Raw genomic sequence first — 23,494 nt, forward strand, 5'->3', positions numbered from 1 at the left:
AAACAAATATAACACAGTAAAAAATCACAATGTACATAATACATATAATTGTAAATAAAACATTGTATTTATTATAAATGATTTTAATGATTTTATTTTTAATTTATCAATTCAAGACATCAGGTTTGTGTGAATGCATATCCCAGTTTTATGAGAATTTGCATTATGATTTTTGCTCTTTATGTCATGTGTCTAAAGTATGCATAGTTACAGCTCTTATAAACTATACATCATTTTATAATGATAATAAAGTTTTTTTTTTACTGTAATTGTTTGTTTTATTGTAGCCTTCAGTAATTCACATCCAGTTTTTTTGCTTTAAAATGAAACCTTTTAAAAGTCACCCTGTAGTCAATAATTGTATTCTTTAAAACTCATGTTTGATACCCAAAATGACATATTTAAACGTTGTTGTTTTTTTCCTATGAAAAAAAAAAATTACTTCATGCTTTAAAATAGCTTGAATGTAACTACATCCTTGCTTAATTTAGATGCGGATCAATGAATATGCTAATTAGCCCCGCCTCCCCTCACGCCAGCTCACAGATTCACTCAGCCAGCTTACTAAGGTAAACACTGCACAATGGTATCGCTATTACAACATTGGACACATAACGTTAATTAATATTATTAGCTTTTTGCTTGTCTGTGTTATCAAAATAACAGCTAATAATGTGTTGCTAATGTTACACAAACCATGTTCCCGTTCGCCATCTCAGTCAGGCAGCTGCCCTCTAACAATCATCAGAAACGCTATGAGAAAGGCATAGTTCATCATAACATCGTAATATACATCATACACCCACTATATTGCTATATCTACACTATTTTTCATATCAACAAAAACTGGGAGACCCCAGTTCCCCCAAATACCAGGATAATACCTGGAATCTCTCGAGACTCCCCTGCTAAGTTCACTGTTAATGATATGCTAAAGCCTGGCTGGCACGTTGACGTGATTGGTTACAAGATAGTTTGTGACGTCAGAAACACCATCGATTTAAAACCGCGTTTTTTGAGACTGCTTTGGTTAACCCAGTTTTAAAGAGAATCAGTAGTAATGGTGTTGACGAATTTGCACATGGTGTGTCTTAAAGCATATTAAAAACACCACATAGACTTATAACATTAAAAACTTGATTTTCACAATGGGTCTTTAAGAAATTCTTAGAGACCTAAATGATGTTTTAAAAAAAAGTGATGCTATTATGAATTATGAAAAAATAAGATAAAGTACAAAAGCAACCTCTATTTTGGCATGGAGAAAGAAAGGCAATAACTCTCCTGTAACATGTTATCCATGTACTCTCTGTCCACATTCCCATGGTCTAAAGCAGAAGCCAAGTGTCAAAGTGAAAACTTGCAGCTGCAAGGGTTTACTGGAAGCAAAGGGGGATGGACAAGTTCTGAAGAGCATTGAGGGAGAACGCTGAAAGAAAATTCAACCAGGTCATAAGAGTAACTTTTCCAGTGCAGCGGATTGTGCCACTGTCTTGCTGATACTGATGTTTACTCACATTGCGAACAGACACAGAGAATAAAATTAGACGTGATAGTGTGCTTACATGCTTTTTGGAGGAGTCTGCAATTGATGTGAGTATTACCCACAAGCTCAGGTACTATTAGGTTTCTCAAGAAACTGTCTGTGGTGAGGTCTTGATTTAATTGTTCGATTTATTTAAAATCAGTTTTTAATATCCAAATTTGTCAGATTAGGTTTAGGTTTGGTACCATGATATATATTTAATATTAAAAGTTTTATATTAATTCAGTATTTTTTTTATTCTTTTTTTTACATAATGGCTATGTAATTATAAACCACTTTTATCACTATTTTTGAGCACTTTTACTCAAAATATAAAAAATGGTCCATATAGTATTCCATACTTCAAACCCCCTGATCTGCTTAAATAAACTAAAGATAACGTTCTTTCAGAATACCTCATTTGTGTTCATTAATTTATGTGCATAATATGCACTGTGCAAATGAAAAATCATTATGGAAATAACTAAATCTGTTGTGCATGTGTAATGTCATTGGTGGTATAACCTACTAGCCTTCTCCCTTACCTTAAGCTATCAAGTTCCGACAGGCCTTCTTCTCTATGGATCGTACTTCCATTCCCCTTGTCCTACTCTGCAGCCTGGCTTCATTTACCACCATTACAGGATGTTTCTGTGACCACTACCCATGGAGTTCATGGTCCTTTTGCACCAAAACCTGTGACTCTGGAACCCAAGCACGTACAAGGTAACCTAAAATGATTTCTTTTTTTTTTTCTTTTTTTTTTTCTTGCTTCTTTTGGAAGGATAAAGTTTATTAAAGTTTATTATGGTAATATGTGGACTGTGCATTTGTTGTTGCAGGGCTGTGCGCTATGATGAGCACTGGACCAAAAACAATTGTTTCCGGCTGTGTCAGACACATGAGACTAGAGCGTGTAATGTTGAGGCCTGTCCTATACATTGCCAGCTGACTGAGTTTGGACCCTGGTCAGAGTGCTCGCCGTGTGCCAAAAAATCTGTAAGTAAAACACAAAGCTATTAGGATATTTAAGCAAAAGTTAGTTAGGGTCCTTAAACCTGACTGGTCTAGCAAATGTAATGCAGCAGCATCACAACAGCATTGGGACTTTTCACTGATTGTCCTTGTTTTTGCATTCTAGACAGACTATCTATTTATACACACCAATAAATTGTTCAGAAAATTATTCAAACGATTTCGTTCATCTGTGCCATTATCATTATAGACGTTGTGGTGTGGCCTTACCTATTTTCATAGTATTAGAATGTTTATTAAAGTCACAATGAAATCATAATGGACAATTCTTAATTTTTATGGAATATTGGTGGTAATTCATATGCTCTTGTAATCTTCTTCTCGTAATCAAAACAGCTATACATTTTTGGTTCCCAGAACGTTAGTTTTTGGTTCCCAGAACATTCTTTTTTAAGGTTTGTTTTTGGTTAGCCATGGAAAATTTTCTTAATGGAAATAGAACGTTAGTTTTTGGTTTGTAGAACGTTACCCTAATGTTGCTCTAATGTTATTCTAAGGGTATTCTAACGTTATTCTAACAATCCCAGAATGTTCCCAAACGTTATTCTAACATAGTTCTAATATTCCCAGAACGTTATTCTAAGGTTATCCTAACGTTCTAACATGGTGCTGCAGTTTTTTTTCATTCATTCAATCGATTTGTTAAAAATGTGTTTGATTAAATGTTCGAAATTAAATGGCAATATTATATCTAAAATGTGTGTTACTGAATATTAACTAAATAAAAGCAATATCACATGCACAAAATGTAGTTTTTCCAAATATCAGCATGGCTTTGGCTATTCTACAACCGAGAACAACAACATTCTTGCTAGTGTGATATTGCTCAAACATAGTCTACTGCTGTAGTAAGTGTGTGTATATTGTGTGTGGTTTAGTTCAGAATCAGGTCTGTTTTGAGGCCGGCTCAGTTTGGCGGGGAAGAGTGTAGTCCATCGCTTACAGAGGAAAGACTCTGTCATCCCTCCAAGGAATGTAGGATTGAGCCTGTCAACTGTAAAGAGAAGTTCACCTGTGACACTGGTAGATATCTTCACAACAACACATCATATTAGATTTAATGATACATGGTCTATTGATTTTATAATCCAGCAAATATGTACAGTTTTTAAATGCTTGCTCTAGAAAGCAAGTGCATGATCACCAACTTGCTTTATTGCCTTCAAAGGAAGATGTATAAATGCTGCTCTGCAGTGCAACAATCAGAACGACTGTGGGGACAACTCTGACGAGAGAGACTGTGCGCAAACCAAAAAAGTGTGTGCAAGTGAACGGAGATTTGCTTTTATTCCTGGAGCAGACCTGATTGGTTATGGGTGAGTTACAGATAAAGATCATTTGCTTTCTGAGATTGCAAAACAACTTCATGGACATGGTAAGCTTTTAGAGATGTTATCATGTTGTCAGCTAAATAAATCTGAGCTTGAGCTTTTCTTAAAACTGCTAAAGGTTATTTTTTAAATTAGATTTGATGCTGCGGCAGAGCAGATGAGAGGCGCTGTTCTGGACAACTCATTCATGGGGGGTGAATGCACTCTAGAAAAACTGAAGAGAAACTACTACCGAATCCCTGCCAACATTGAGAGATATGAAATCAAGGTGGGAAAAATCTAATTTCTGTCTGTTTGTGCTTATACTACTTTACTTGTTAGATGGAATAATTAAAAAAAATCTATATCAAAATAACATCCAAAGAACATAGGGATGCACAATACACTGGCTCAATATTGGGCAAAACAATAATTATTTCAACATTGGTGTATAACTAAAATATAAAATTACTCATAATATGAGGTGCAATTTATTGTTTTATCTTCCAATCACACAAAACCCCACATGAAATGGATCAAAGATTAGATTTATTCTATATTATTTGATTTCATTCCAGGTAGAAAATCTTGAAGATTTTCAAGTGAAAGAAGTCAAACCCCAAAAAGTCACCTTGGCCAAAGAATCACATCTTTTTATTAAAGAGGCAGTGAAAGCATCTCAAGAAAAGGTAAGAGATTTCAAACTCTTATTTCATTTTTTCTATCCCTAACAGTACACAAATGTGTCTTTATATCTAAATTGAACACGTTGTTCACAAAGATGTTTTTGTTATTTTTATGCAGGACTCTGAGTTTTTCAGGGTGCATCAGGTTGTTGCCACATCAACATTCAAAATGAAATCCTCTGACCTCTACTTATCAGACCCTTTCCTTCAGTTTCTAAACAGTCTACCACTGGAATACAACTATGCCCTTTATAGACAGATCTTCCAGCTGTTTGGGACACATTATTTCAGCTCTGGGACATTAGGGGGAAAGTATGATCTCCTTTTCCAATATGATCGAGAAGAACTGAAAACCTACGGTAAGCAGACATTATCATCTGATTGTAAGAACATTAGAGACCTTGGTCATGTGGAGCTCACGTAACTTTATCTCTCATTTGAAAAATACATTGCAACTGTGCTTTCTGATCAGTGGTGTCTCCTTACAATTCCCAGGATTGACAGAAGCAGAAATGAACAGTTGCTTTAGTCAGGATTCCACCATCATCTCTATATTCTATAATAGAATCTCACATAGCTCCACCTGTGGGAAAAATACATTAAAAACCGAATATGAAGGTAATACATACACAAATGTGCTATTAAATGACTAAAGGCTTATGTTTCATTTTATATAAACTTAATTTGAAAATCTGTTGTCCATTTCAGGGTCAATTGTAAAAGCATCAGAGAAGTGTATCACATCTGTGCAAGGAGGTAGAGCTGAATTCGCAGCAGCCCTGGCCTGGGAGAAGAGGGGTGTATCGCCAGACAGCACTACATACCAGAACTGGATCAAATCTACAATAGACAATCCAACTGTTATAGATTTTGAGGTTAGGAGGAGAAACAAACATTTATGTCATTTGAAAATGGTCATATATTAACCTGTCAAATATTCTGGGGTATAGAAAAAAAAAGAAATGCAAATGAACTGAAAACAGGAACACCAGATTAATGTATATTTGTCAATATTTTATCTAGCTTTTGCCTTATGTGAATTTGGTGCGGGGCTTCCCTTGTGCTGTGACAAAGAGACGGCATCTCCATAGGGCGCTGATGGAGTACCAGACTGAATTTGACTCCTGTAAATGTGCCCCCTGCCCCAACAATGCCCGGCCAGCTCTTTCTGGAACAGAGTGCATTTGTATTTGCCAGACCGGGACCTATGGACCAAACTGCGAGAAACGAGCTCCAGACTACACTGCAGGTTCACATGCATTCCTATAAATATATGTATGCACTAATGGAGAAAAAAATATATGTATATAGACATACAGATATTTCTAAGAATATACAAAATATAATATTAATATATAATATAAATAAAATAAAATGATAATTTTATAGTAATTATATATGATATAATTCCTAATTCCTAATTATACATAGTATTATTTATATATATATAAAAAAAATGACAATAATAATAATGTGCCAGTAATAAAATTCTGTCTACATCCCACAGACAAAACTGATGGGCGCTGGAGCTGCTGGAGCTCTTGGAGTACTTGTGACGCCACCTTGAAGAAGCATCGTTCGCGTACCTGTAACAACCCTGCACCCCAGGGGGGCGGCACACCCTGCCAAGGACTTGAGAAGCAGGTGGAGGAGTGTACCATCTCTATTTTCCAGGAGTAAGTGCCCTTTCTTATCTGTAGACTACAGAAGAGGTATCTGTGGGGTCAGAATGCGGTCATTGGCATGCATTCACAAAAAATGTGTGTAGATAAAGTACTCGTACAAGTTCTCATATTATTGTGCATATGCAAATAAATTTGTTCTTACCTTAATGTTTGTATTGTTTTAAATTAAGGAGTGAGCGCCTACAGCAAGCAATTTGCATACAATCTCACCTCTTCTCATTTGCGCTCTCTTGCACACACTCTCACCTGAGAGCAAACGCTTATTGCATAGCAAGATCAAAGAGTAAAATGTGCAAACAGTTTTTATATAGACCAAGAATATTTTTTTTCTTCTATTTATCAGAATAGAATAGAGAATAGAATTCTTTATTGTCATTGTACAGGGTACAACGAAATTAGATGACATTTATCTCGGTGCTTAACAAACAAATCAAATTGAATCTAAAAACAAGAATGTAATATCAATATGGTGTCCAGCCATTCTCATGTATGAATTTAAATGCTTTTTAACTTACTGATGAAACAATTTATGCATGAATACATTTTCAATATGCATGGTTAATTAATATGACACGTGAGACATTATTGTTTGTCTGTTTTTCACAGGCAAAATGTGTGCATTAATGATGATGACTTTGTGACTGAAGGGTCCCGTGAGAGCCAGCTGCCCCCTGGAGCTTCTGGCTGTCCAAAACCCCGTCCACCTGCCAACAGCCACCTGAGAGTGAGGGGACACAAGAACTGAAACTTTTACATCACATCTTCTCCTGTAGCTGTTTATTCCTGCTTCCTTCCACTAACGTCCAACTATTTCCTTCTAATTCCAGATCAACAAACGTCAATACGATTATGGAGATCACGAGGAGTTTGTTTGCTTCACTGGTTTTGAGCTGGAAGGATACCAGCTCATTCATTGTTTGCAGGATGGCACTTGGGAGAAACCCAAAGGACAGTGCATTAGTAAGCCATAGAAATGCTGATATCATATCAAAACAAAACAATTTATGATCTGAAAGCTCATTTTGACCCTTACAGTTTTCACTCCATATGTTCTCCTGTCATTTCAGAAAACGTTTGCTTCAAACCCACAGTGCCTGATGGCATGAAGATATACCCAGACAAAATGGAGTATAAAGTAGGAAGTGACATCATGCTGGCCTGCTCAGAAAGTGGCATGAGTCCTTCAGGGCGTCAGTCTTACTCGTGTGGGAAGAGTCTTGTCTGGGAGCCAAGCATTCCACAGGACATACACTGCAAGATTGGTACTTTCACAGAATAAATATGCTTTTGGCAATAATTCATACGATTCACAAATCTTGCCGCTTACTTTGAGTATAAAGTGACATTCATTTATGTTAACAACTTTAGCTCCTTTAATGCAAGCATGGTTAAACATATTTTTCCACAGATAAACCCTTTGTACCAGACAGCAGCTGTAAACTTGGAGAGATACATGATGGGACTAAATGCATCTGCATGTCCAAAGAGAGATGCAGGTATGAACGTGTCCTTATTTGTGACGGTGTTTCAATGCTGCATTCCATTGACCCCAGAGGAGGGATGTCAAAGTTGGGAATGACGTCACACCCGAGTTGCCTGCATTCCATCCCAGGAAATCTAAGATGGACATAAAAAGGGGGGGGGGGGGGTTTGCACAGATAATGCCGGAGGTTGGATAGTACTACATGCACCACTGAGTTTATTGAGACATAGGCAAACAGAAATGTTAATAAACAATATATTACAACTGTTTCAGTACGGTAGATGTGCTGAGCAGCCATATTGGATTATGAATTCGGGGTTGTTGCTCTTCCTCCGACTTGAGGGAGAGTTCCAGACAGTTAAAAGTTCCTACTGGGAACTAAAGCCGAAATAAGTTCCTGGGACAAATTGTTCTGGGTAATTTCGGTGGCTTAAGACTTTACCACTTCAGAGGACAAATGCACAAGTTTTGAGGATGAACAATAATTATTTGTATATATTAATGCTGTGGCATGTTGGGAAATTTGACCATTAAGTACCATGAATTTGTGTATCCTGCAGAGATTATAGAGCAGACTTGTGCGTTTTCGACGCAGACAAGGAGAGTGCCATTATGATGTCCTTCTGTGCTTTTCATGCTGACCGTTGTCATGGAGACAGATTATACTTTATGAATAATGGACCGTGCAAAAATGACGCAGGCAGTCTGGACTGGGCCAAATTCAGGGCCAGTGTATCCGAGCGGAGCTCAGTGCAGGAGCCCTGTGGTTCAGACACCTGTTACGAGTGGGAGACCTGCTCAGGTGCAGATTTTATTACGAACCCTTATGTTATATATCCTTTCAGCAGCAAAGCATTTTTGATTTGTATTCAATTGAAATAATTCAACACTTTTTCAATGTTTTTTCTTCTTAGTGTCAACTACGTGTGAGTGCAAAATCCCCAGAGATTGTTCAAAGGATGTGAAGCAAATGTACTGCCTGAAAATTGTGAGAACTCAAAGCACACGGAGCATGAATCTGTGCTTCATGGCTGCCATGAAGTGCAGCAAGATTGAGTTTGAACTTCTGTATGAAGGTCTTTGCGCAAGTTCTTAATTGTGCACCAATCTTGATGTAGAAATGTTCACAGTTGAAATGCTCACAGATTTGCACCCATCATTGATTTATACAGAAAACGCATTGATGTTTTATAGTCACTCACAGCATGCTATGTTGTGCATTAGAGCAATCTGTTTATTGATGTGGAACTGCACAATAAAATGTTATCACATATTCAGATGTTCTTGCATTTAAATGCTCTTTCATCTGAAGTGTACAGTATATACATTAAAATACTTTCTTCCATCTCAGCATGTCTCTGCATCTAAGCCATTTGTATGTTGATTACCCTGAAAACCTGTCACTGTGGCTTTGCTCTGTTTGTCACATTGCCCACAATTTAAGACCAATTTAGTTATTAAGACCACTTATTTACAATATTTATTTGCAAACTGAAAACATGACTTTTATATATTACATATTACTACACATTACAGTAAAAAACATCATACAGTGGGAAAAAACAATTGTGCTTGACAGTCTCCAATGCTGAGTACTGTGATCTCTTGCCCTTGGCATCTCCAAGCTCCCGCCTCACACTCTGAAATCATCTCAGGAGTCCCTCCCTTTAGAGACACACACAGGTGGGCGGAGTCATCTGAGCAGTCCTCAGGATCTATGCATTCACATTTAAAACCTGGGGATACATTTACACACAGTTTTACATTTACATTTATGCATTTGGCAGACAATTCATCCAAAGTGAGTTTCAGATCTGGAATATATGATTTGAACTGCACAACAAATGAGTCTCATGTTATTGACCCATGTTTAAAAAGGTTTTGATGTTTTATAAAGGGCCTACCGTCACATGTCTCCCACTGATGGCAGTCCTGACAGGATGTGAAGTTGGTTTCTGGCCAACTGCATGCACTATCCTGTTTTAAAGAAAACGTTTTTCCCAGACACTGCAAGGCCCCAAGCTGGCAGATACTCATTCTGATCACCCGGCCGGGACGAACAGAGGCACAAATGTGGAGTGACGCCCTGGACAACGTCACATAGAGATTTGACATTAATTAATTTTGTATTTTCATTATTACTTTTTGTATTTAATACCATAACTAATAAACTTACTTGCATTCATATGGCATTTTGCAAACACACTGATCCTTTGCCTGTTTTTCCCATGGTTTGCAGAGTAGGCCTGGTTGGGTGGGCACTGCTTCCACTATTCAGAAAAATAATGTAAGCAATAATTGAAACCACGTACCTGATTGGTGTTTAATAGGAACTTACGGCATACCTGGGTTGCATCGGACAGTCTCAGGTGCTGGATACCAGCTGAGACCAAGACGGCACATGATTTCTGCTTCGCCTTCTTTCTGCATCCCACTTGGGCATGACAGGGTCACACTCTCCCCGATCAGATAAGCTTGTTTTGAGGGTGTGGCAATGACATTACTCAGAACAGCTGGAGGATCACATGCTGTTTCTGGTGAATACACAATGAGAAGAAAAATACTTTATTGTAATCCTCTATTTTAATGCTAAAACATGAAAAAATAACCCAGACGTATATTAAACGAGGAAACTCAAGCTATTTAGATAGCTAGTAATCTCCAAGCACCACCACAGACAGCAACATAGTGTTGGCCCAGATCCAGCCCACATCTGGTACACGTGGAATCAACACATTCCAGACGTGGGCCGGATCTGGGCCGACACTATGTTGCTATCCGGGACCTTAACAACAACATTGCAATGTTATGGCAACCACCCAGAACACTTTATAATTACTATAATTTTGCACATTTTCTTTGATGTATAGTTTACTTTTGCACTCCATGGGTGACTTCCTCCAGGTCAGGTTCTCTGTACATTCAGCAATTGGATCACCAATGTGATCATGTCCATCTGCACAGGTGTACTCAATCTTTCTGCCCACTGGATAGATGTCCTTTGGGTCCTGAATACACAATGGATTTTATTTAAAATACATGCCTGGTGCAAGTTTTGTGTATTGAAAGAGTTTTCATTAATGTGCGTATTCCCACGCCCCACGATTTCCCCTGATTAGGGGGGGATACTTACCAAAACAAATCCATTTACCAAAGGCGGTGGAGTTTTACATGTCTTAACTGGTGTCAATGAGGGATCAAAGCATTGGGGCTCCATCATTCTAGAGTATGAAAAAATCCTATGAGTGTGCACAAAATATAAATGAAAAAAGGGATAAGTCCACAAATTCTCATTCTCACTTGAGGTGTTCAAAATCAGGCTCTTCACAGCTTTTGCGCTCTATGGTCTCTCCTATGCAATTCCTGCCTCCGTTTCTTGGAGCAGGATTATTACATGAACGAGTCCTTGACTTTTGACCTTGAGAGCAGCTACTCCAGGCAGACCAACAGCTCCAGCCTCCTTCAATCACTCCTATAAAGCATAATCAGTTCAACATATTTGAGACAAGATGAACAAGCTTGTTACAAATTAACTTTTTTTTTTACTCCTTTAAAATTGTACAGAAAATGCATTCTCTCGCTGAATGACTCTTATGAACCAGTTCTTTTTTGTGAACATACAAACAGTGTAGTCTGATATCTTAAAGAATGACTTTTGGTCTGGTTCTTTTAGTGAATAAAAAAACACACAGCATGACTGGCGTAGTCTGATACAGGTAAAGGAATGATTCTCATGGGCTGGTTCTTTTTAGTGAACCAAAAACATACAATGTGATCAGTGTGTGCGTCTCAATCAGCTCCCTAGCTTCCAAGGTTGTGAATCATCATATCGTGTACACGACAAGATACCCGAACAAATTACTTTTATGAGCTGCTTTTTGATAGTGAATCAGAAACACACTCCATATGCTTTTGAATCACTCTTGCTTGCTGTATTTTTTAACGTGGTAGACCGATTGAGTCGAACACACCTAAATACTTCACTGAACTGGATCAATCAGTGCGGTTTCTGAATTAACATTTGACTCGCTTTGACTTGAACTGCAAGTTTGAATCTTATTTTCAGAGATGTCCGTACCTAAATTTTTTGCCCGTTGCATTTCTGACTGATCTTTCGTATTAAACCGATACACATTTGAATGTTTATTTGTAATAAATGAAAAAATTCCTACCTGGTTGTTCTCCAAGGACATGGCCGTTCTGGCAGGCGTTACCACTGGTGCCTGGCCTGCAAACACAGGTGCACAGACCTTCAGAGAGCACAGCCATACCGTTATTCTGACATGGACTGCAGTGACAGGGGCTCTGCTTCTCCAGATAGGCCTCCAGTGCCCTCTTTAGGTGGAGTTTCTTCAGCCCGGCACATGGCACCTCTTTGACCAGTTCATACTGTGGCCTCAACTAGGAATAGGACACCATGCTGTAAATGCTTCTCTATACTTACTCAGTATGTTTAAGTACATCTCTGTTTCTGCACATATGCTTCTGATGTCTTAATTCTGACATACCTTCTGTTTTATTACTTTAGGGAACTCCTTCACTGATCCAGCCCATTTGGAATACATCTGTTTGTTACTGTCAGGGTTTTCCAAGTCTAAGAGACTAAGGCCAGCGATATAAGCGGTATGTCCTCCAATAATGTCTGTTTTTACTGGCATCTTATGATTTTTGTTCTCTGTAAAACATTTTAAAGGGTGTGCAGCAAAGTCTATCAGGTCATAAGAATCAAACCTGATACTTAAATATACATTTAGTGACAAAGACTTAGTCAAAAAACCAGTCATTTAGACTAACCACTGAAACTCTCAATTGTCTTCATCAGTTTCACACACTTGGTTGTTTTCTTTTTATAGAAGAGACGTCGCTTCACACGTGTAATACACTGGTGGAAATCAATGTCTGTTTTACCTGCATTAAAAATATATATATTAAACTAAATGAAACAATGAAACATACACAAATGCCCCATATATAAGGGGCATAACCATAACCCTATAAAGCCAGATTTTTTTAAATGGAATCATTTATTAAACCTTCTGACAAAGGTTTAGAAACAGTAGAAGACTAGTTACATGTACGGCATATAAATATCAGTTGTCACTCTTTATCTACCAATAATATGTTAGTAAGATTATATTAGTAAGATGTGTGTGTGAGAGTTGGGGGGGCAAACATATCATGCAATGCACAATGATGACAGAGATATACAAATAAACATTCCTCAAAAGCCTGTTGTATCCTTTGATAAATTTTAACATGATTTTAACATGACGACGATGTAGAAAATTGAAATATTACTAACAATATAAAAGTTATTTTTATGTTTACTTTACAAAAGTCATTAAACATTGCACAGCAAAAAGACAGTGTAGACTGTTAAATATCATTCTGGCACAATTTAACCCCTGCCCATATAGTTTATATGCCCTTATAGAATATCACGATTAAATATTAACAGAGAAAAGGGGAAATTAACATACTCATCTGCATCATATAATTTGCATCCAGCTCCAGCAGGGCCCGATACTGGCCACCCAGAGAGCCCTCTTCCATGTAGTGGGTACCATAACGCTGTATAAAGACTTGATAGGCTGATGGGTCATATGTGCTGGGCAGGGCCAACAGATCCTTCCAGAAGTCTTCAGAAAGAGGGAGGTACTCAGGAGCATTGTTCTGGAACTGAGCCACCTCTACCTCATTTTTTATTATCAGCAGGTGATAGGTCTGTGAGACAAAAAATAATAACATTTAAAATATAATATAATCAAATATTTTTAGCAGACACCTTTTTTTACATGATGTACTGAATCTATCGTTACCTTGTCTTGTTTCAGTTCGTTATGAAAGGTTTTATGATCGTGACCTCCTCTAATTCTCTTTCTTTCCTCTTCATGCCTCATGTAGGACCAGGAACTGTCATAGTACTCATCACTAAAATCATTTTCTACCCTGACCTGAAAGGAAATGATAGGAACTGTTAGTTTATATTATAACAGTCTATATATCATTATAACATTAGACCGTGGCAAACAATTAAAATTTTACTTGAAAACTATATCTGAGTAGACTTTGCGGAAGTCTGTAGAAATCTCTGTGGTCTCCACTGAAGATTTTCCTGCACTGCCCACCAAAGCTACGAGTGTTAATGACACTGGCTCTCAGCTCACCCGTCAACACATCAAACCTATTGGATGCGAAGCAAATATAAGTTTGCTGTATTGTATTATTCCACTAATATTGTAATTTTACTAGGGGTGCTTCTCAATCGGAAGGTTGCATCCTAATAAGGCTGCATATCTCGGCAGCCACGTCATCAAGCTCTGTCAAAGGACATCTCAATTTACAGGATCCTCTGAAAGCAGCCTTCGTTTTGTATATCCTTTGCGGCCGTCCACCAATTACTCACAATCCTTTGCACACATTCCAATTCACACACACACACACACACACACACACACAAAGAATGAGCAGAAAATTTATCAGCACTGAGCTTGACCAATTTCACTATGTAATGCAAGAATTACATTTATCTCCCAAAAATTATTAAAAGCATTATGTTGTTTTTGTTGTAAATTAATTAGCCTACATAATGTTAAACTGTGTAATGTAAACCACTGGGAGACCACAGATGGTTGTCATTACCTGTACTGCATTATCAGAAAGGCTAACATAAAGGTTTTTAATCTAAAGTACTCTATTTTTCATATTTAAATGTTAATTGTACTTTCGAGTAGTGACCGCGGGGGCGGAAACATACTATGACGTAGGCATGCGCACTTATGGTGCGTTCCAGGCAACCTGTAACCCGTGTTTTTCCAACATTATACCAGTGAAAGTGCACTGGAACGGCAGTCAAACCCGTGACTTCCCACCCGTGAACTCGTACTAGATCGATGTACTCCCAGTTACGAGCTCTGACGTCACATAGCCCGCGAAACCATACAAAACAACAATGGCAGCCCCTACGGATGCAGTGTTTCTGCAGGCGGTACACGGTGAGAATACACTTTAGGACAATATAACGTTGCAGTCAAATTAATAATAATATTATTATAATAAATAAACAAGGAGTAAGCACCTTTGGCGACAGAAATTATTACAAATGCGCATAAGCCCCGTAAGGTCCGCCATGCTGGTTTGTTTACATCTAACTTAGCTAACGTTACCACAATTCCTTGCGCTCAGGTAGTTTGGGGTGACTGGCCTGAAAAGCTACAAAGTCGTGAGTCGTGGTTTGAAGTCGTGATTTACGTGCTCAAAAACCAGCCTGGAACGCAGCATTACTAGACCCTAGCGTTGAATGCACAGGAGGACTATGGCCTACAAAGCTCCTGGACTAACAGTTATAGGATTAGTCTAGGAAGAAAGGACACGGCCTCACTAGGATGCAGCATTTCGTTTGAGAAGCACCCTAGATTATGCTAAATGTAAAAGGTGTATTTTACCCTCTTCCTGTGAGGTCAGAGTTGGGCGGAGGCTTTTGCTCATCACAAACTATAGTGCCACTACAGCGCTGCTCATCTAAACCATCTTCACAGTCATGATCCCCATTGCACACCAGAGATGGGTTGATGCACTGACCTATAAATAAACCAACCACGAAAACTGTAAACTGCCTGGACATTTAAATTCAATACCACAGTCAGACGTGACTTACCAGATGTGCAGCGAAACCTGTTCCCGCACCCTGTCTGAAGAGGGCAGCTTTTCTTTGGAAAACAGGATTGTTTCTGTATGGCATCGCCTGTACAAGTGCTGCCTCCAAACTGAGGGAATGTCAATACATGACGCAATCGAACCTGAGAGAAAACACCATTAGCAGGTAAGTCATTCAGTTGTGGCCAGTAGCAATATTTTTTAAAGCTGCTTTAAAGATCTGTTACCTGTGTCTTGGTACAGCCGTCACACTCTGACCAGTCCCCATACGGTCCCCACCTGCAGTTTACCGGCTGCTCACACCTTTCATAACAACCGCGTATGGCGAGTTAAGAGATGCAAAATGTCCAGCATTACTTCTTAGCAACTGCGTAAAATATAGTATTCATGCAGCACTCACCAAATATAAGGCAGAAACGTGACCAGAACTAATAAAACAGCTGGGCACATCTGAAAACATCAGTGTTATTAATATTTTGAAATAGCTTTTTCAGTTTTTATTTTAATTTTAGTTTAAGTGTTTTGTAATTTCCATTAGTTTTTTTTATATATTTTTTATTTATATTTATTTTTCTTTATTTTAGTTAGTTGCAACATTCTTATATTTTAGTTATTTTTTCTGATATTTATAATAATTTTTTTTTAATCTGATATATACTTTATTATATACTTACCAAAAATTGTTTTAGTTTTACTTTTTACTAGCTTTAGTAAACAATAATAACATTGGACAAACATAGTCCAGCTATGACTACAGTGCCATACTTACTATTCTTTACATCTGCGATTCATTGCCATACCTTTTTTTTTATTTATAAACAACTCCTTACCTTAATGCTGTAGACTAGACAGATGGTGGGCTGTGGCAGATACAGAAATGGACCCTGCTCATATACAGGGGCTCTTACAGGGATTATGACATCATCCTGCCCTGGTCAGGAATTCCCAGCATGACTCAGCATGCCGGACATTCAGTGCTGGCTCGTTTTCCCTCACCCTGACTTTGCCAGTCTATCTCTGGGATTAATGTCACAATTTCACAATCTAGTCTTTAAATCTGCAAATTTCAGTAAACAGTGTGTGCATGTTGTTTTTGTGGCTTTAATTTGGAAAAAAATGGATGGGGTTCGTTTAGCATTGTAAGGAGGGTGGTGAAATAGTGTTCTGTTCCCAACCCTGCAGAACACACAGACCTCTGTTTTCAGATAGTTGTGCAATCTTTGTTGTTCAGGTCAATGACCAATCAGAGAGTGACACTAGTGTCAAAAACTTCCACTGAGCTGAGATCTACTCAGTGGTCTGCTATGTCTCAGCTTTGTTCATTAATTTGGTCTTTTTACAGAATGTCAACAGGATGCCTGTTTACAGTATATTGAGTTACATCTTAAAGTAATAAAATGACTGCTGACAAAACACATTTTTAAAACTTAAACATTATTTATTTCAAATTGTGGCAAGAATAAATGATTCAGTATAAAGTGGCAGTGGCACAGCTTCATTATTTAGTGCTGATTGACATTTAGAGATATGTAGTTACCAACCACAAACATTAAAATACAATTAAAATAAGTTTCAGTGCATAATAATATTTAACAATATTAATACTAAAATATGCAATGTTATATCGAATCGGATTCCATTGATTCCATCACTTCTGTTAAAATGACAATGTAATTTCAGACACATTATAGTTTGGCAATGTCTTAAATCTTACCTTAAAAGATGTTTTAACTCTTGGATAGTTATTGTGTTCTAGTATTCTATATTTTTAACAGCAAGTCTAGTCTTAAAGGTATAGCGGAGGATTTTCTTTTTCCGGGTGGATCATCAAGACTATTGGTCCTCCTAAGTGTCAATCATTCTGGTGATATGTTTACATAAGGCCGTCGTACGTGCTCGTGCACACGATTCACACGATGGCATGCGCTCAAAACACAGGTTGGGCTTCCCACTGATGCCTCAGTCGCGAAGTTTCTACTTGACAGGTAAAGTTTGGCATGCTATTTGGAGAAATCCATTTAAAATCACTGCTAGTAAAAGTTAATGTAAGCTATGATTAGCTCGTGCATACGTTTAATAGGCGTTCCCTCTCGGGAGCAGGTAGAGTGTTGCGCATGTGCATTTTTTCAAAAAGTGGAGAGGGCGGTTCTTTTCTAAAATTCGGGAAAATCCTCCGCTATACCTTTAATTAACATGGTAAGGAGAGTCATGCATAAATTTAACACTGAAATCTGTATTTATTCCACATCCCAAAAAAAAAAAAAAAAGCTGTTGAAATGAAGGGAGTCCTCTCTCTTGCTCTGGTCCTGTCTCAGCATACTGGCAGAAGGACGTCGTCACTATAAATCCTCGGTATTACCTCATATCTGCTGCATTGGTTGTAAGTGTTGAGACACCTGAAAAAATACCATTTAAATGACTTAAATCTTTCCCCCCAAATACTAAATCTAAATGAAAGTGTGGGAGGATCATGTTAATCTAATCCTGTCAGTCAAGACTAGTTGATTTCTAAACTTGTGAAAAATGTATTTTTCACGAACAAGATAGTTGCAGACACAATTTCAAAATACACCGATTTTTACGAAGAGACCAAGAGGGTTACAAAGCACAATGTTTCAACAGCACATAATCTTGTTTGCCTGGATGAATCATTTTTAATTGCATGTAACTTTTCACGACAGCCAATTACTGAAGTAATTCTACAATTATGACTAACACATCCCCAGTTACACTCCATCAGTTCAGTCAATGCATTGGTGTTTGTCTGTCAGTCTCACCTCAAACTCCGTCCCAGTGCATGCTCTGATGTCATCTGGTGTCAGTCCTTCCCAAATCTCAATGAGAGTTAAACCCTTGCTCTTATCTACATCAAACACGGCCTAAAACAAGTGACAACACATGTCACACTGTCCTTCAAAGGATGCAAGATATGTTCAAAGACTATTCTGTCTCTACTTTACTGACCTTTTCAGTGATTATACGGTCAACGCACTGTTTTCCAGTCAGAGGAAGTGTGCACTTGTCTAGGATTTTATGTTTCCCACCCTTTAAATTGAAGGTAAGTATATTACAAAGAGTGACAATAAATGTTAAAGCGTAATGACTGTAAATGAGAGAGTAAGGATTCAGGGTTGTACCTTGGCAGAATGTTCCATAGTGATCACTACTTTTGTGGCATCACTAGACACCAGGTCCATCGCTCCGCCCATGCCCTTCACCATTTTACCCTGAGAGAAACACATGGTACATGTCAAACCAAGCAAGTAAAATACGGCATGTTTATCAGTGATGATACAATAAAATATAACATGAAAATCATACTGGAATCATCCAGTTGGCCAGATCTCCATACTTGGAAACCTGCATTGCTCCCAGCATGGTCAGATCAATGTGACCACTAAAGGAAAAGGGTACAAAAGGTGAAGTTAAAGTGAAAGAGAAATGTGGGGAACAACATAAAAATAATCAAATTCTTAATTGTGACACCCTAGAAATCCTGCTCATTTCATAGATGATGATGCAGTCAGACACTCACCCTCTGATCATGGCAAAGGATTCATCGCTGGAGAAGTAGGCAGCTCCTGGATAAACTGTTACTGTCTCCTTACCTGAACACACACACACACACAGGCAATGATCAACAGTGGTAAAGAATGACTTAATTTTGATATTATATTTTATTTAATTATATTATACAATCTCTCTCAAACACACTTTCGGCTGCTCCTATAACTGGCCGCCACAGTGGCACATCTGCATATTTATTTGCCACAGGTTTTATGTCTGATATTTATAGTTATGTTTTAATCTCTCACACACGCACATACTTTCGGCTGCTCCTGTTACAGGTTAACACAACGGACCATCCGCATATTTTTTTGTCACAGGTTTTACGTCAGATATATTATATTATATTATATTATATGCACCCAAGATTTTCACTCACCGTTACACTTGTTTATTTGATGTAGTGACAATTAAGTGTTGTCATTTGATTTAACAGACTATAAATGATAGTTTATATGATATATAGTTATATAGTTTATGTATATGATTAAAAAGTAAAAATAAGAGAGGTCACTGCACCAGCATTGATTAAATCAGGATCCACTTCACTCTCTGTTGGATAGGGACCCTAAATGGACAAAAATAAAACAGTGGATTGGAAGTGAAAAAATAGCTGGGAAATTACTCAGGTTATTAAATAACAAAAACTCACCAGTCCCAAAATTCCATTCTCACTCTGCAAGTGGACAATGGTTTCAGGACTTATGTAATTGCTGGCCAACATAGGTATTCCAATGCCAAGATTTGCTGGGAAGGATGTCAAGGTATATTTGGGAATAGGACTGTTAACAATTGTAACTTTTGTTATCTGTCATGTTGGCAGTGATATCTGTGGTCAAGCTACTGAAGGATACCATACATTCCGTCCTGAAACTCCAGTGCAGCTCGCCGGATGATTCTCTCCCGGGTTATATCTGAGTCCTGTTTGATTTTAGGTTTCTCTTCCTTACTAGACTGAACCATCCTTTTCTACGAGTAAAAGAAGTCCTGAACATGACTTACACAATCTTGTAAAGGTAAATGTGTACTAAAATGAACAATATAATGAAATAAACAGTGATGTTCATCTGTCTTTCTCGCCTCAATTCGTTTTTCATAGCTGGCTCCTTTCACTACCCGGTCTACATAGATGCCGGGGATGTGAATGTCTTCTGCCGCAAAACTTCCAATATCAACAATCTCCTCAACCTGTGAACCAAAGTAAGACATTTTCAGCACACAGGACCTCAAACACGAGATTCCAGCCACAAAGATTAACACAAACAGCAAGTTCACAAACCTCCACTATGGTCACTTTGGCTGCTTTACACATAGGCTGGTTGAAATTACGGGTTGTTTTCCTGTATAAAAATTATCATGTGGAACAAAGTTTAGTAATAACGTGAATACAATTATTCTACAAACAAAGAGGTTCGGCTTAGATTGATACACAGATGAAGTCTGACACCTAGTGGACAATCTAGGGTAAGTATTTTAGGAATAAAATGTCATTAATTAAATCATTGTAATGCAGGAATATCTTAACCTGAAAATAAGATTTCCTGCTTTGTCACATTTCCAGGCCTTTATCAAAGCGAAGTCACCAGTGATGGCTTTTTCCATGACATAATGTCTGCCATTAAACTCTCGAACCTGGACCAAACAATCAAAGGACAAGAACTTGATGCACACAAGTATTTTTTCTGAAGATGAAAAACAAAAACAAAAATTGGGATAATTTTTGACAGTGATATGCATCACCACACCTCTCTGCTTTCGCTTGCAATGGCAACGCTGCCATCTTTGTTATATTTTATGGGTGAGCCGCCCTCCTGGATGAGAGTGCCGTAGCCTGTGGGAGTAAAAAACGCTGGGATACCTGCACCACCAGCCCGTATCCGCTCTGCTAGTGTGCCCTGGGATAGAATCAAATCAAACTAATCATATTTAAGGTCAACGCATTAATTGTGATTTGCAACCTATTTTACATCCTTGATGTATATCTAAGTAAAAAAGGATATTCAGTAAGAGAAAAAAAGTTGGATTTTGAAGACTGTTTGGATTCTAGGTGTTACACACAAGAGGGTGTTAGCATGTTTGCTAAAGGAGTGCCTAAATAGCTATTTGGCTATTGCTTGACATTTAGCCTATAATCAAGATTACAAATTGAAAATTTTCTTTGCTGGAATAACATACACTGATGAATTGCTTACAATAAGACCAGTAGCGTATAGTAACCAAGTATAGGGTTGATTTTGGTTTGATGTTGACTTTAAAGCAAAGCACATTTTGAAAAAGAAAAAGTTATCCCGACTATAGGCATGGATAATAAGTTAAATGATCTACCTGAGGGGTAAGCTCTAATTCCAGCTCGCCTGATAGATATTGTCTCTCAAACTCTGCGTTTTCCCCAACGTATGAAGATATCATGCGATGTATCTGTTTGGTTTTCAGAAGCAAGCCCAGGCCAAAGTTATCCACCCTATCATCAGAAACAATCACTTAGTTATTTAGTCACACATGAAATCACATTATACACTGGTGTTGCTTAAAGCCTTGATTCCTGAGGGCCCACTTCCCTTTTTCCCTCTTTCCTGTCCCTTGACCCGATCAGATTATTTCCCAGTCTTTCTTGTGTTTAAGAGTACATGACAGGAACCCCATGTAAACATCCCAGTGAGTTCGGTCACGTTAGGGAATTCTCTGGAAACAAACATGTCCCTTTGCTGACATTTTAATTAGAAATCTCTCTCACCCGGCATTGTTGCTTACGGCCGTGATGCCTTTTACTCCTGTTTTCAACAGGCCGCTGATTAAATTCTCCGGGATCCCACACAAGCCAAAGCCTGGGACAGAAAAGGGGGAAATTAAACACAAACAATGATAACGCTTGGGGACGCATTATGTTCTATCTACAGCAAAGGATATCAGTATAGGAAATACCACTTAGCTGTACAAACAACTTATCAGATACAGTACTGCATCCTTGTGCAGAAATACATGTATAGAGGCCACATGCAGCGGGCACATGTATGGATGTGGCATAAGCATTAAGTTCCTCCTTTTACCTCCGACAAGAAGCGTGGAGCCATGAGGAATGTCTCTGACGATCTCTGTGGGGTCCGAATAAAAACATGCACTCCATGACTGAGAGGTTGAGAAACGTGAGATGTTGAATTCCTGCGGGGTAATATGACAGGGAGAGCACGGCACACTTTTAGGCACAATTAATGTGAAAATGCATTTTATTCTCTTCATTAATGAAAGTATTTTTGCAAAATGCTCCTAAAATGATATTGTGCTGTCGCTTTGAACCTCTGTTGATGCTCACAGTACTGTAATGGTTGTTTGAATCAGGCAAAACTTTAGCTCTTTGAAGAGAAGTTCACAGTAAATAACAATGTAGCATTAAAACTCATATTACTCATATGTATTTTAGTCTCCTTTAGCTTTTATAAACAGCTGCATTAATAAATGGAGATAAATCAACACATTTTGTGATTTTATTTAGGCAAGATGAAATGTGCAGAGTGCCAAGCTTCATGCGTCACAAACAACCTGACAGCGCAACATGGACATATGGACATGCTGATATCGTGCAAACATCAAATCAATATGCTGTTCAAACAGTAAATCAATACAGCAGAATTAGTTTATTTTAAACTTTATTTGAATCTGTTCCTCCGTATATGCAAAATATATCACTTTACAAAGTGAATTATTTGGATGTTTGATTTGCATCAATATCTCAAACTGATTATAGAGGGGAAAAAATATTCTTAACTCTTTAGACAAAAAGATTATTCAGGGATTGCCATCTGTCCTTTAAAACATTACAATAAATACATAAATAAACATCAAAGAATATCTATGAAAACGAATGTCTGAAACATGCATTTATATGATTATTTGAACAAATATTTACTTTTCTTTAAATATTAGTGTTATCAGCAATTCAACCTCTGTTACTTACCTTACCATGATGAATATAAATACATCCCTGAGATCTTAATGATATTAGTCTTCCTCTGAGAAGAGAATCTGACCTAGATAGGAATTTCTGAAATGACATTTTCAGAACAACTTAACTTAAACTTTTTATAGGAAAGTAATCACTGTCTACTACAGGACCTGGATCGATCCTGGTCGTCGTTTTAAAATAGGGCAAAGGGAAGGTTTTCAGGGGGTTTAGGGACTATTTAAAGTGTACTTTTGTACTGTGTCATTGTAGATCAATGAATCCCCCCCCCCCCCACCACCACCACCACCACCACCCCCCACCACCACCCCTGTTGCTGGCTTCTATACACCAACTGAAACTATTATAAATGACAAAATCATAAACCGCTGCTTCCATTAACTTATTAATTCTTTATGAAATCCACATCCAAAATACAGACATTTAAATCTCTTCATTGGGCAGTATCCATGTTGTCAATACCCAACATGAGGTCTCTCTATGTCCCCCACTACTCGTGGAGAAAGCTGTGTGCTATAAGAGCACACCTAATCACATTTACACACCATGCAAAACCACTGAAGACCAGGGTTAAAGGTCATTCCCTTTT

The 23,494-nt window shown here is 37.9% G+C and overlaps 3 protein-coding genes across 4 annotated transcripts in view; 1 reads left to right on the plus strand and 2 right to left on the minus strand.

The window, feature by feature from the left end:
* The window catches only part of c6.2 (complement component 6, duplicate 2), a 75,186-nt gene extending 66,189 nt beyond the window's left edge, over positions 1 to 8,997 (plus strand). Inside the window, exons 1-18 of one of the 2 annotated variants that reach the window (XM_084387361.1) lie at positions 1,448 to 1,593; positions 2,077 to 2,251; positions 2,368 to 2,524; positions 3,439 to 3,583; positions 3,729 to 3,876; positions 4,027 to 4,159; positions 4,449 to 4,559; positions 4,675 to 4,915; positions 5,052 to 5,174; positions 5,265 to 5,431; positions 5,580 to 5,805; positions 6,064 to 6,232; positions 6,848 to 6,965; positions 7,069 to 7,201; positions 7,309 to 7,503; positions 7,650 to 7,737; positions 8,285 to 8,526; positions 8,639 to 8,997. In XM_084387361.1, the coding sequence (XP_084243487.1) occupies positions 2,106 to 2,251; positions 2,368 to 2,524; positions 3,439 to 3,583; positions 3,729 to 3,876; positions 4,027 to 4,159; positions 4,449 to 4,559; positions 4,675 to 4,915; positions 5,052 to 5,174; positions 5,265 to 5,431; positions 5,580 to 5,805; positions 6,064 to 6,232; positions 6,848 to 6,965; positions 7,069 to 7,201; positions 7,309 to 7,503; positions 7,650 to 7,737; positions 8,285 to 8,526; positions 8,639 to 8,820 (2,724 nt within the window). In that variant the 5' untranslated portion in view covers positions 1,448 to 1,593; positions 2,077 to 2,105 and the 3' untranslated portion in view covers positions 8,821 to 8,997. Of the gene's footprint in view, positions 1 to 1,447; positions 1,594 to 2,076; positions 2,252 to 2,367; positions 2,525 to 3,438; positions 3,584 to 3,728; positions 3,877 to 4,026; positions 4,160 to 4,448; positions 4,560 to 4,674; positions 4,916 to 5,051; positions 5,175 to 5,264; positions 5,432 to 5,579; positions 5,806 to 6,063; positions 6,233 to 6,847; positions 6,966 to 7,068; positions 7,202 to 7,308; positions 7,504 to 7,649; positions 7,738 to 8,284; positions 8,527 to 8,638 lie in introns of those variants that run through there. The other variant, XM_084387362.1, reaches the window with a different exon arrangement.
* A 194-nt stretch (positions 8,998 to 9,191) lies between these two features.
* Positions 9,192 to 16,404, minus strand: LOC311277175 (complement component C7-like). Its single transcript, XM_084387363.1, has 18 exons — positions 16,211 to 16,404; positions 15,781 to 15,830; positions 15,608 to 15,683; positions 15,382 to 15,523; positions 15,170 to 15,305; positions 13,770 to 13,908; positions 13,544 to 13,678; positions 13,205 to 13,448; positions 12,519 to 12,632; positions 12,233 to 12,399; positions 11,897 to 12,125; positions 11,025 to 11,196; positions 10,858 to 10,945; positions 10,600 to 10,732; positions 10,070 to 10,258; positions 9,901 to 9,994; positions 9,629 to 9,810; positions 9,192 to 9,460 (listed from the first exon to the last, which is right to left on the minus strand). Exons 2-18 carry the CDS (start codon positions 15,828 to 15,830, stop codon positions 9,270 to 9,272), a joined length of 2,481 nt encoding a protein of 826 aa, XP_084243489.1. The 5' UTR covers positions 16,211 to 16,404; the 3' UTR covers positions 9,192 to 9,269.
* A 393-nt stretch (positions 16,405 to 16,797) lies between these two features.
* On the minus strand, positions 16,798 to 23,103 carry LOC311277177 (succinyl-CoA:3-ketoacid coenzyme A transferase 1, mitochondrial-like). Its single transcript, XM_084387366.1, has 17 exons — positions 22,900 to 23,103; positions 21,995 to 22,106; positions 21,682 to 21,772; positions 21,273 to 21,408; positions 20,693 to 20,842; positions 20,473 to 20,579; positions 20,227 to 20,287; positions 20,028 to 20,135; positions 19,802 to 19,916; positions 19,600 to 19,694; positions 19,467 to 19,515; positions 18,916 to 18,988; positions 18,702 to 18,777; positions 18,518 to 18,607; positions 18,345 to 18,425; positions 18,158 to 18,259; positions 16,798 to 17,776 (listed from the first exon to the last, which is right to left on the minus strand). Exons 1-17 carry the CDS (start codon positions 22,996 to 22,998, stop codon positions 17,741 to 17,743), a joined length of 1,581 nt encoding a protein of 526 aa, XP_084243492.1. The 5' UTR covers positions 22,999 to 23,103; the 3' UTR covers positions 16,798 to 17,740.
* Between the last annotated feature and the right edge of the window lie 391 nt (positions 23,104 to 23,494).

The sequence above is a fragment of the Rutilus rutilus genome (genome assembly GCF_951802725.1).
Source record: "Rutilus rutilus genome assembly, chromosome: 18".
Classification (NCBI taxonomy): domain Eukaryota; kingdom Metazoa; phylum Chordata; class Actinopteri; order Cypriniformes; family Leuciscidae; genus Rutilus; species Rutilus rutilus.

Coding starts and splice junctions, on each gene's coding strand:
- LOC311277175 (XM_084387363.1), bottom strand. CDS start 15,830: ATGTGCCCAGCTGTTTTATTAGTTCTGGTCACGTTTCTGCCTTATATT. Junction 15,684..15,780: donor ACGTTTCTGCCTTATATTTG/GTGAGTGCTGCA, acceptor TTGTTATGAAAG/GTGTGAGCAGCCGGTAAACT. Junction 10,259..10,599: donor GTCACCCATGGAGTGCAAAA/GTAAACTATACA, acceptor TGTATTCACCAG/AAACAGCATGTGATCCTCCA.
- LOC311277177 (XM_084387366.1), bottom strand. CDS start 22,998: ATGTCATTTCAGAAATTCCTATCTAGGTCAGATTCTCTTCTCAGAGGA. Junction 20,288..20,472: donor GCAGGAAATCTTATTTTCAG/GTTAAGATATTC, acceptor ATTTTTATACAG/GAAAACAACCCGTAATTTCA. Junction 17,777..18,157: donor GCACTGGGACGGAGTTTGAG/GTGAGACTGACA, acceptor GTATTTTTTCAG/GTGTCTCAACACTTACAACC.